This window comes from Desmodus rotundus, chromosome 7, assembly GCF_022682495.2.
Source record: "Desmodus rotundus isolate HL8 chromosome 7, HLdesRot8A.1, whole genome shotgun sequence".
Classification (NCBI taxonomy): domain Eukaryota; kingdom Metazoa; phylum Chordata; class Mammalia; order Chiroptera; family Phyllostomidae; genus Desmodus; species Desmodus rotundus.
The window spans coordinates 136117466-136130642 of NC_071393.1; the positions used below are offsets into that span (position 1 = coordinate 136117466).

The 13177-nt window shown below is 45.7% G+C and overlaps 1 protein-coding gene and 1 pseudogene across 6 annotated transcripts in view; one reads left to right on the top strand and one right to left on the bottom strand.

Moving 5' to 3' along the window:
* The first annotated feature begins 201 nt into the window (after window positions 1-201).
* The window catches only part of MARK3 (microtubule affinity regulating kinase 3), a 92538-nt gene continuing 79562 nt past the window's right edge, over window positions 202-13177 (top strand). For all 6 annotated transcript variants that reach the window (XM_053927503.2, XM_053927498.2, XM_053927499.2 and 3 more), the window contains exon 1: window positions 202-868. In XM_053927503.2, the coding sequence (XP_053783478.1) occupies window positions 818-868 (51 nt within the window). In that variant the 5' untranslated portion in view covers window positions 202-817. The remainder of the gene's footprint in view (window positions 869-13177) is intronic.
* On the bottom strand, window positions 7715-10411 carry LOC112311732 (non-histone chromosomal protein HMG-14 pseudogene; annotated as a pseudogene).

A 13177-nucleotide genomic window follows, 5' to 3' on the forward strand; every position in this document is an offset into this window, starting at 1 on the left:
TCTGGACGCTGGGAACCGCTGCCCCCGCCGCCCGCGAGCACCAGCCGGGACCCGCCACCAGTTCCCAGCCTTGGGCACCGCCCCCTAGGCCTCGGACAAGACCAAGTCGCCCCTAGCAACAGCAGCCGGACCCGCTTCCTTGGCCGCGCTGATTGGCCCAACTCTGGGAGGGGCGGTCTCGTCACTTCCGTCACCGGAGGCAGCAGAGGAAGCGGTCGAGCGGCCATCTTGAGTTCGTGAGGCTCTGAGGTGCCGGGAGCGGTGGCGGCGGCCACCAGGCGGAGGCTGAGGCGGAAAGCGAGCGGGAGGGAGAGGAGCAGCCGGGCGCAGGCGCCGTCCCCGCAGCCCCCTCCATGGTTGGCGCCCGCAGCCCGCGGCGGCCTGTCTTGCGCTCCACCTCTCGCACATCCTCCTCCGCCTTCTCTTCAGGGGCCACCGGCGGCGCTGTGTGGAGGCCCGGGGGCTGAAACCCGCGGAGCGACGGGCGGAGGAGGAGGCGAGGGGGTCCGGGCCCGCGGGGCGCCCTGAGGCGCGGGGACGCCGGCGGGCCGGCCCGCAGCCCGCCGCTGCCGCCCCGGCCCCGCCACCGCCACCCGCGGGCTCCTCGGCGCGGCCGCCGGGGCCGGGGAGCATGAGCCCCGGGACCCGCCGGTGGACGGCCCGGGCCCGGCCCGGGATCTAGACGGCCGTGGGGGAGGGGAGCCCCTCCCGCGGCGCCGCTCCAGAACCGCCGGCCCCTCGAGGACGCCGTGGCCGGCCCCTGCGGCCGTGCTGTTTTGTTTCCCCCTCGCGTCGTGCACACGTGAAGTGAAGGAAAATGTCCACGAGGACTCCGTTGCCCACGGTGAATGAACGGGACACCGAGAACGTAAGTAACGCGGGCGTTCCCGCCGCTTCCCGGCCCGCAGCGGCCCGATGACGGCGGACAGGCCGTGCCGCCGGCCCGCTTCCTGGGAGGACCCGGGAAGTGGCTCCGCGATCGCGCGCGGCCCGGTGTGTCCGCGGGCCGGGGCTGCAGCCGCGCTCCGCAGCGTCTGCGGGGGCTGGTGGTCGCGCGCCCGTCCCCGCGGCGGCCGGCGCTTAACGGGGCAGGCGGCGCTGGAGGGGCTGCGGCGGGGGGCGCGTTCGCAGGGCCGCGGGAAAGGAGCGGGCCGGGCCGGGGGGCTGTCCGTTAGGACGGCCTGGGACCGAGTGGGTCGCTGAGCGGCGCGGCCCCCGACGAGGGAGCCTGGCGGCGCGGGGGGTGGGGGGGAGCTCTGGGGGTGCGGGGAGGCCAGCGCGCACGCCCCGTGTCCAAGGCCGGTCACGCTTTTCGGGGAATGACAGCCCGTCGTGGCGCCTGCCCTGCGGAGGCGTGGACGCCGCGCGGGGCTCTCCGACAGCGGAGAGAAGGGCTCGTGGGGAACTTCGCGGGGCTTCCGTGGCGAGCGTCGTGACGCGATGCCTGGTCAGGGAAGGGCCCCCCCCCGCCCCCGGAAAGCGGCCTTGCTCTCTGGTCCCCAGGGTTTCCGTCGTGTCCCGAGAAGTGGCGGGCTGGGGGCCTGCGGAGCGCGCTTGGTCGCTGTGGCCACCCGGGGCTTCCGCTGCTGGGCCGCCGGGCCCCGAAGCGTCCTGCGCCCTTGCGCCCTCGGCCGGGAGTTCGGGCTCTGACACCGGGCAGGTCGGCGGTCCGCGGCACTTCCACGGGGGCGGGGGGCGGGGCGCCGTGGGCCGGGGGGTCGATGGGCTCGGCCCGCAGTCCTTCCGACGCTCTGACTGCGAGCCCTCGGCGAGGCAGGCGGGGCCGCGAGCCAGCTCTCGGGGGTCGTGGACTTCCACTCGGAGAAGGAAGCTGCGCCCGGCCAGAGCGGTGCTCCGCACTCTGAGTGACCTGAAGCCTGACACTGCGGCGACGGGCGCGTGCTGGTGAAGGGCTCACACCTGCCGCGTCTCCACCTCGTTTTCTGGTGGGTTGCTGAGTTACGTCGTAATCTTTCCGTGTGTCGTTAGAAATTACTGAGTGGATTCTTTAAAGACGACGTGACGTGTGGAGAGAGCCCTTTTCCTCGTGGAGCGTATCTGAAATGGCATCGTTGACAGCCTTACAGCCAGAGGTTTGTGGGCGCCCTGCGTTCGCGCACCGTGCCGGCTCCGTTTTCACCTCGGTCTGGGCTGTTCTGGGCAGTGCCCGCGTGTCCGTGTGGCACGTCCGGCGGACTCCAGACTGTTCACCCACCGACACCGCACTGCTGCCGAAGGTTAGTTGCTTGCCCGCCAAGTGGGGAGAGTAGGACGTGCGTGGGCGCTCCCTCGCAAGAACCCCGACTGCAGCTGATGGGCTGCTCAGAGACGGACGAGTTTTGACAGATGCGTAGCCGTGTAGCCACCATCACGGTCCAGACAGAGCGTTTCCGTTGCACACTTGGAGTCGGAGTCTGTAGTCCTGAGTCTGACCTCTCACTGAGCGAAATTCTTTGGAGGTTGATTCAGCTTTGTGTGTGTCAGTAGTTCATTGCTTGGATGTACCAGTTGTTAAAGATCCATTCGCCAGTTGATGGGCATTTTGGTTATTATGGCTGGACCAGCGAGTTTCCATTTTGCTTACCTTGCAGATTTTATTTAGATTTTTAAGTAAATGTATTCGGGTATCATTAGTTGATACCATTATATAAATAATTTCAGGAATACAACTTAATAGGACACCATGCACTCTCCTGTGTGCTCACCTCCAGAAGCCTAGACTCCTTCCATCACCAAATAGTTGATCCCCTTTACCCTCTTGGTCCTTCCCCTCTGGTGACTACCGTTCTGTGGTCTGGGTCTGTGAGTGAGTTTGTTTTGCTTGTTCATTGGTTGCTTTTTGTTTGCTGCCCCACGTGAGTGAAATCATAGGATTCTTGTCCTTTTCTGTCCTATTTCACTTACCATAATACTCTCAAGATCCATCCATGTTGTGGCAAGTTTATTTAAATTTTATTTTATTTTTAAAAAGATTTTACTTATTTTTAGAGAGCGGAAGGGAGGGAGAAAGAGGAGAGAAACATTGTGTGTGGCTGCCTCTCCCGCGCCCCCTGCTGGGGACCTGTCCCACACCCCAGGCATGTGCCCTACCTGGGAATCAAGCCCTCAACCCTTTGGTTCATAGGCGGGTGCTCAGTCCACTGAGCCACACCAGCCACGGCTATTTAAATTTTAAATACTTACATATATTTTGATAAGAATGTTGCCTATTGGTCAGAAATAATAAGAGGCAGGTAATTTGCTTTGAGAATTTTTTCTGTTCTTGTCTACTATGTTTTCATTTATTTCCAAATGTGAATATCCACTTTTAGCTGATGGGTATATAAAAAAATTTATAACTCAAAGGACTAGTCAGATAATCAGACATAAGTAGGATGCTGAGGCTTAGGTGACAGGAGCTGCTTATGACAACTGACTATTTAGTATCAGAACCTCTACTAAGTTCCAGTTCTCTAGCTCAGTCTCCTTTGCTTTTCTGTGTATCATGTGATTTCCAAAAATATTATGTAGAAGATTATTCAGCTGCAGAGATGTAGTTGTACCAATACAGCATGTGATTAAGAGAAGACTAAAAAAAATGTCTTGTTGAAAATTTCAAATGAGTAAGTAGAGAATTTTAATAAGTTGTCAGCCAGGGACAGTTTTGTCCGCCAGTGTACATTTGACAGTGTCTGGAGACATATTTGGTTGTCACAACTGAAGAACGTTGCTGCTGACCAGGAATGCTGCTAAACATTTTAAAGTACTCAGGATGGTACCCCTTTTCTCCAGCAAAGAACTCTTTTACCCAAAATGTCACTAGTGCCAGGATTGAGAAATCTGGTTTGTAGTTGGCCCCCCCATGTGCTCAACAGTGCAATAGCCAGTCTTAATTTCACTGTTCTCTCCCCAAGAAGCAAATTCAGTACATTTCATCATTTCATTTCTAAAGCTTTTAGAAGAGATAAAGCTTTAAAAAAGTAATTATAATCTTATCATAATTTCTTAATATCGGGTATCTAGTCAGTGTTCAAGTTTCCTCAATTTCCTCAATATTTCAACAAGGTGTTTACAAAGTAAGGTGTTTTTTTAAAGGTTTTACAAAGTAAACACCTTGTTGACATTAGAATCCATCCTGGGTCCATCTATTATAGTTGGATAATATGTGAATTAAGATACTTATTAAATAAAAAATGTGCATTTTAAGTCCTGCTTGGTGTAGCTCAGTGGATTGAGTGCGGGCTGCGAACCAAAGGGTTGCCAGTTCGATTCCTAGTGAGGGCGCATGCCTGGGTTGCAGACCAGGTCCCCAGGTGGGGCCACGGGAGAGGCAACAACCCATTGATGTTTCTCTCCCTCTCTTTCTCCTTCCCTTCCCCTCTCTCTAAAAATAAATAATTTTTTTAAGTGTGCATTTTAATGTATGTTTTAGCATTGACTTGTATAGAGCCATGGAAAAATCCTGTTTGTGTACTGGTAAAAGTAGATATGTGTATTTCACTGAAGTTTCAAAGCCTATGACACTGTAAGCCTGGTTATTTGCCAAAGTACCAGAGGCCCCAGAGCTTTGCGAATGAACTTAACAGCTTCTGGTGTGTGTGTACCATGTACTTACTTAGTTAATGCAGTCATCAGAATTTCTTATCTCTGTGAAATAGATAAACTGATGGTGTTATTATATAGCCAACTATTGGGTATATGAGATGATTATTAACCTATTCAAATTTGAGTACCTACTATGTGTATGACACTGTGCCATAGAGGATATACCTAGGGACTATATTGCTCTTGTTCTTTAGGAACTGGAGCAAATGTCAGAATCACCTGGGGGGCCTTCAGACTTTGATTCTACTGTTCGGCCCTTGAGTTTTCATTTTTCACAAGTTTCAGGTTATGTAGATGCTGCAGGTCCAGGGATCCCACTTTAAGAATCACTGCCTTGCTCTGGATGGGTGGCTCAGTTGGTTAGAGCATCGTTCCTGTATGTCCAGGTTGCAGGTTCAATCCCCAGTCAGGGCACATACAAGAATCAACCAGTGAATGCATGAATGGGTAGAACCACAAAATCGATGTTTCTCTCTGTACCTCCCTTTCTCTCTCTAAAGTCAGTAAGTAAAAATTAAAAATAAAAAAAAATATGAATCATTGCTTTAATGTTTAGTGAAGGTTTGTCAGTTAAACTTATATTGTGACTATAGAAGAGAGGTTTCCAATAGATTCAGTAAAATTTTCTGGTTCCATGAGTTTTTAAAATTGGCTCTTTGTAAGAAAGTGTTGTGGAGAATAAAAATATTTACCCTTACTATGCTTACTGTACATCAGGCAATAGTACAAAGTACTTTATATGATATCTCATTAAAGATATGTGATATGATCTCATTTAATCTGCTCTTTAACTTATACAATTATCAATTGAATCAAGCTGTTTGGGTCTTTAAAGAAGTTGGTCTCTGAAGAATTAATAATTTTTTAAAAGATTTTATGTATTTATTTTTAGACAGAGGGGAAGGGAAGGAGCAAGAGGGAGAGAAACATCGATGTGTGGTTGCCTCTTGAGTGCTCCATACTGGAGACCTGGCCCACAACCCAGGCATGTGCCCTGACTGGGAATCAAACTGGTGATGCTTTGTTTTGCAGGCCCACATTCAGTCCACTGAGCTTTACCAGCCAGGGCCTGATACCTTTAATTTCAAAGAGAATTCTGTATATAGTCAAATTTTATCTGGAATTTGTTCCCAAGCTGGAATAAGGGTTAGGGAATGCAGCAATCTTCTGTTAAGTCCGTTCAAGTCCACTGAGAGGACTAAAGCAGAAATTCACTTGTCTCACATTCATTTTAAACTTTCATATTAAACCTGAAGGAGAAAACATCTCTTCCCTGGGAATCTCCCAGTTTGAATGTTGTCTTACACAAGAATTTAAAGTATGTGCCTGGAGTTGGTCTGCAAGTAGTAAGAGGGGTTTGTGCTGACCTGTATGTACCTGTCTGTATCGTAATTGGGAGGGCCCTGGAAGAAAGCTGCTTTTTGGGGGGCGGGGGGTCCCAACTTTTTCCTCAAACTAGAGTTCTTTAGCACTGTACTTTAGCCACCTGAGCTGCTCAGCCATGGTTAGTCTTACATAATCTTATGCAGACTAGGTAAGGCATTATTTCCGTGGATTACGTGGAATCTTGGCGTTCATAGTGGAAACTTGAACAAAGCAGCTCCTTTGTTTGTGTTTCTTGCTAATAGGCAGTCGCTTTAGGGTGGAAGTTAAATATTGTGGGGTTTGTATTACGAACATTTTACATGAAAATCTGTATTGGTAGAATTTATACGAAATTTGAGTAAGCTGAACCCAAAGATTTTTAATTTCAGAATTTTATATTATCCTATTCTTTAGGCACGCAGTAACTTAAAAAAATATATATATCTAATTTTTTTTCGCGGGAAGGGAAGGAGTGAGGGAGAGAAACATCAATGTGTGGTTGCCCCTTGAGTGCCCCCTACTGGGACCTGGCCCAAAACCCAGGCATGTGCCCTGACTGGGACTCGAACCTGTGGCCTTTTGGTTCACAGGCCGGCACTCAATCCACTGAGCTACACCAGTCAGGTCAGTCAGTACCTTTATTACTTCATTGACTACAATAGTGGATTCTATAGTAGAGTGAGAACCTGTGTAGGAATCCTGGCTAGAACCATTTCCTAACTCAGCCTTCTACCCTTAGACTTAATATCCATCCAGAAGAATAATTTAAACTGGGGCAAGCAGCTTTTGTTATTGAGGCATTGAGGTGTTTTGATGACTTTCTGTATACATACTAACTCCACCTCTTTCCTTGTCCTACTTCACTTGCCTAGCCCTTGCTTAATCTAGTCCTGCCTTAGTGTGCCTTGCCCATAGGTATGTATGTATGAGCTTTACTAGTGAAGTGGACTAAAGGAGTTTATGTTCTCCTCTTAAAAGAAGGTTGTCATTTAGCTGTTAGAGATACTCAGTGGTAAAGAACCATGGTAAGGTATTCCAGTGTTTTTCTTTTTTGAAGATTTTATTTATTTATTTATTTATTTTTAGAGCGAAGAGAAGGGAAGGAGCAAGAGAGGGAGAGAAATGTCAGTGTGTGGTTGCCTCTCTCACACCTCCAACTGGAGACCTGGTTCCCAGGCCTGCGTGCAATCCACGGAGCTATACCAGCTAGGGCTCAACATTTTTTCTCATTTATGTTAACTTAGTTAAGGTCTTAACATTTATTTCCTGCTTATTGTGTAGTTTTTCTACTTACAGTTGCTGTGGAACAAACCCTTTCACAAACTTAGTAGTGTAAAACAACCACCATTTTATTACGCTCACAGATTCTGGCAGGGATGGCTTATCTCTGTTCCTCTATGTCTGGGACTTTGGGGGATTTTGAAAGACTAGAGGGGATGTGAACATTTGGGCTGGAAGGTCCACATTCTTGACTTCTTCACTCATATATCTGGTACCTTGGCAGCAGGTATGGTTAGAAGGCTGGGCTCAGCCAAGACTCTCTCTGTCTCTCTTTTTTTTTTTTTTAAGGTTTTATTTATTTATTTTTAGAGAGGGGGAAGGGAGGGAAAAAGAGAGGAAGAGAAACATCAGTGTGTGGCTGCCTCTTGTGCGCCCCCTACTGGAAACCTGGCCCACAACCCAGACATGTTCCCTGACTGGGAGTTGAACTGGTGACCTTTGGGTTCTCTGGTTACATCAAGGCTCGACTAATTTACAGTTTAATACCATACATACTACATAATCGAATTTTCATTCTTTCACAGCACATTAACAAAGTTGCTAGGAAAACTGGACTACCAAGATGTTACAGAGCGCACAGAATTCTGACAGGGGAAGCCAAGATTAAGGAGTGGTTTTCTTTAGGAAACAGTTCTACCAAAAACATGAGAATAGAAGTAATTTAAAATTTTCAAGACATAGTAAATGCACAACTGACTCCAAATTGCCATTTAGTATGCTTTGTGTATTATAGGTTATAAAAACTACCCCCATCTATGGAATGTTTAGTTGACACCCAAGACAATCAAATCAAAGCCTTCCATATTCAGTATCCCACTATTTTCTGGTTGTACCAAAAAATAAACAACCAGCAAATGATTCCACCTTTAAAAAAAAATCATTTACACTTAAAAGAATGGGATAAGGTGGATTTCCCTTCTCCTTAAAAATGTTTCTAGAGCTACTAAAAAACTTGCATTCACAAAATAGTTGATACGAATAGTCCTCTGGATTGTACAAGAAGGGAGACAGGGACCACTGATAAGACATGATACATGATATTAATCAGACTTGGATTCTTTTTCTCCTGCTTCATCCGAGGCTGGACCCTCCTTGTTTTCAGTTCCTCCATTTTCCGCAGGTAGATCTTCCTTAGGTTCCCAGTTAGCCGCTTCGGCCTGTTTTCCCTTTTCTCCCCTTTTTCCTTTCTTTTGCACTTTTTTGCCGATTTATCCTTTCCTGCCACCTTTTTTGGCTTGGTATCCACTTTTTCAGGAGCAGGTTTAGCTGACAACCTCGGGAACTCCCCTTGGGCTCCTCCTTCTCTGCCCCCCATTGGAGCTGACCACCCTCTTGGGCATTGTGGCTGTGGGGCCTGTGTGTGCTAGGTGCGCGCAGGATGCTTGCCGGGTGCCTGAGGGCTGAGGCTCCCAGGGAACCTTTGCAAACCTGGACTGCGTGGCCACTACAGCTTTTACCAGTGTCCAAACTGCCCAGACTGGAGATGGGATGGTCTTATTTCCTCTTTATATATATATATTTTTTAAGTTACTTTATTGTTGTTAAATTACAGTTGTTTTGATTTTCTCTTAATGTATATAGCTTTTGTAGTGTCACTCTATAAAACTGGACAATCTAAAATATTTGGTTTAGTAGTCAAAGTTTTTTCTTAAAATATATTTTTGATTGATTTTTAGAGAGAGAAAGGAAGAGGGAAAAACATTGGTGTGTTGTTGCACTTATTTATGCATTCATTGGTTGATTCTTGTATATGCTCTGACAAGGGATTGAACCCACAAACTTGGCATATGAGAATGATGCTCTGAACAACTGAGCTACCCAGCCAGGGCCTGGTATTCAAAGTTCTTGATCCACTTTTCTGGCTTTGTTACTTCGAACTGCTCACCTGTATAAACTTAATACTCTAGCCAGACAATTCTGCTTGGCTATTTGTTCATCCAGCAATTTCATACCTCCTGGTGCCAGATCCAGTGTAATCAGAATACAAAGATGAGATGGTTCTTGCCCACAAGGAGCTTATCGTCAAGGACTTTAGTGTGGAATTAACTAAGCAAAGGATTGGGGGGATTGTAGGGGAGAAGGCGGCAGAGGGACAGCCTCCTCAAGAGCATAAAGATAAGAAATTGTCAGTAATCATGTTAAGGAACTAAAGCCTTTTTTTTTTTTAAGTGTTAGTGGCACATGAATGAAATGAGTTGTGAGAGATAAAACGGGCTGGACCTGCTAGTTAAGGGAGGTCTTTCTTCTTGTCCCCCAAACTTTCTTAGCTTTCCTTGTGTCTAGTTCCTGGTTTGAAGTGACCTTTATTTCCCAAAATAATTCTAGTACTTACCTTCAAAGGCTCTGTCCCTTCACCTCTAGGACACCTTTTTTTTTTTTTTCCCCCCCATCACACACACGTGGTCATATCCTCTGAATGCCTACTGTGTTACCATCACAATAGCTACAAGTCACGTGTGGCTACTGAGCGCTTGAAATGTGCCTAATCTGAATTAGAATGTTTTGTAAGTATGAAATTTATACTAGATTTCAAAGATAATTTGAAAAAAAAGTAAAATCTTAATCTTTTTGTATTATATATTGAGATATTTGGGAATATATTGGAGTAACTGAAATTAATTTACCCTGTTGTGTTTTTTTTAGTGTTGCTACTAGAAAATTGAAAAATTCATATGTAGCTCATGTTATATTTGTCAGACAGCACTTAGAGTATTCACTCAGATTTTCTCACAGGGCGGTTACTATTCCCCCTATTACCTCCCCAGCTAGATGATGAGTGACTTAAAGGTTTGGCACCATTTTTTTTTTTTATCAACTTGTGGTGCCTGGCACTTAATAGGTGCTTAGTGTACAGTTAACTAGTTAGAAGCTACTAAAGTTTTCTTTAACCACAATTTATTCCTTGTAGTTCTTGTGCGGATTAGACAAGTAAATTGTTTTTCAGTGTATTTAATTACTATGATAGTTCACCTGCTATACTAATAAAAGTATTTTATTAAAAGTGAAACCAATTTGACTGAATTTATGGGTATGAGTAGTAATAGTTTCCCTTTCTATTTAAACTCTGCAAAAAGTCACATTGTCATTGGTCAATAGGAGGCCATTTTTTGTTTCATTTATTTTTGTTAATTCCCACATGTCATTTCCCTTATCCCTTACCATTCTCACTTGTTTAATATATACATATGTATATATTAAACAAGTTGTCATATGTATATATCTCTGTGTTCTTACAATATGTATGTTTGGTACTTTATGTAAATGTTGCATATGTCTCATCTATGTACCTAATCTGTTGATTCTAACTGCTGCATATCACTCTGTGGTGCTCATCTACCACTTTTTACCTATCTACTCTCCAGGGGGAGACTTTCAGGTTGCCTCCAATTCCCTGCTTCCACAAAAAATGCTACAGTGGTTATCTTCTTGTATGTTCCTTATGGAGCTATGTAAGAATTTCTTTGGGGATGTGCAGGTAGGCGTGAACTTGCCTAGGCACAGGAAGTGCCAGGCTGCTCCTCTGGATGACTGCGTCAGCTCACACTCCCACCGGTAGTGTGCAGGGGTGTCGTATCCGTGGTTCCTGCCCACATTTAGCATTATCTAGCTTTCTAATATTTTGCCAGTCTAATTAAGGTGTTAATGTGATATCTCATTGTTAACTTGATCTAACTAGATAGTACACATCAGCAATAACATAACATTTTTATTTTTTGACTATTTTCTGTATGTGATTGTTTGAACCCACAAATAGAGGTCCAACCATATACTGTAATAAAAGTTAAGTGAAGGTGGTTTGCCTCTCTGTGAAAATACGTTACTGTCTATAGAGACATCCCTCAGAGGTAGTGTAGGTTTGGCTCCATGCCACCTCAGTACAGCAATGAAGGGAGTCCCGTGAATTCTTTGTTCTCCCAGTACACACACAAGTTACGTTTATACTATACTGTAGTCTGCTAAGTGTGCAGTAGCATTATGTCTAAAACAATGTGCATACCTTAATTCAAAAATACTTGCTTTATTGCTAAAAAATGCCAACCTTCATTTGAGCCTTCAGCAAGTGTAATCTTTTTTGGTGGGGAGTCTTGCCTCAATGTCGATGGCTGTTAGACTGATCAAAGTGGTGGTTGTGGCAGTTTCTTCAAATTAAGACAACAGTGAAGTTTGCCACATTGATGAACTCTTCCTTTCATAAATGGTTTCTCTGAACAGCAGTGCCATTTGTTCACATTTTACCCACAATAGAATTTCAAAATTGGAGTCAGTCTTCTCAAACCCTGCCCTGCTTTATCAACTAAATTTGTCATGTTCTAAATCCTTCGTTGTCATTTCAACAGTCATCACAGCATCTTCATCAGGAGTACATTCTGTCTCAAGATAACACTTTTTGCCCTTGTGGGTGTGGCTCAGTGATTGAGTGCTGGCCTGTGAACCTAAAGGTTGCCAGTTCAATTCCCAGGCAGGACACATGCTTGGTTGTGGGCCAGGTCCCCAGTTGGGGGCGCAGGAGAGGCAACCAACTGGTCTTTCTCTCCCTGTTTCTCCCTCCCTTCCCCTCTCTCTAAAAATAAATAAATAAAATCTTAAAAAAAAAAATTACATACCACTTTCTTTGCTCATCCATAAGAAGCTACTCTACTCTTCATCTGATCAATTTGATCATGTGATTGCAGTAATTCTGTCACATCTTTAGGTTCCAGTTCTAGTTCTTTTGTTATTTCCATCACATCTGTATTTACTTCCTCCACAGAAATCTTGAACCCCTCAAAGTCATCCATGAGGATTAGAATCAACTTCTTCCAGACTCCTGCTAGTGGTGATATTTTGACCTCTTCCCATATATCACAAATGTTTTTAATGACATTTAGTATCATGAATCCTTTCCAGAAGGTTTTAAATTTATTCGCCCAGATCCATCAGAGAAACTACTTATGGCAGCTGTAGCCCACAAAATGTATTTCTTACATAAGATTTGAGAGTAAAGTTACTCCTTGATCTGTGGGTTGTAGAATGGATGTTGTGTTAGCAGGCATGAAAACAACATTAATCTCTTTGTAAGCCTCCACCAGTTGCTCTTGGCTGACCAAGTGGATTGTCAGTGAGCAGTAATATTTTGAAAGGAATCTCTTTTCCCCCTGCCTGAGCACTAGTCTCACCAGTTGGCTTAAAATATTCAGGAAACCTGGTTGTAAACAGATGTGCTGTCACCAGCTTTGTTGTTCCATTTAGGGAGCACAGGCAGAGTAGATTTAGCATAATTCATAAGAGCCCTAGGATTTTTGGAGTAGTAAGTGAGCATTGGTTTAAAGTTACCAGCTGGATTAACACCTAACAAGAGAGTCAGCTTGTCCTTTCCAGCTTTGCGGCCAGGCTTTGACTTCTCTCTGTGTAGGAAGGCCCTAGATGGCATTTTCTCCCAATAATAAAAGGCAGTTTCGTCTACGCTGAAAATCTGTTGTAGCCACCTTCATGAATTACCTGAGCTAGATATTCTGGAGGACTTGCTGCAGCCTCTATCCACATCAGCACTTGCTGCTTCACCTTGTGCTTTTGTGTTACAGAGATGGCTCATTTCCTTAAACCTCAAGCACCAACCTCTGCTGGCTTCAAACTTTTCTTCTACAGCCTCCTCACCTTTCTGAGCCTTCATGGAATTGAGGAGTTAGGACCTTGCTCTGGATTAGGCTTTAACTTAAAGCAATGTTGTGACTGGTTTGCGCTTTTATCCAGACCACTAAAACTTTCTCTGTGTCAGCAATAAGGCTGTTTCACTTTCTTATCATTCGTATGTTCAGGAGTAGTAGTAGGATGACTTGAACACTGCAATAGTTGATAACCGAGACAGCTACCAGCTGCACCAGTAACATACACAGCATGGAGATGCTAGGCAAAGGGATGATGCACATCCTAGGCAGAACAAAGCAGATGGTGGAGATGGTGCAAGATT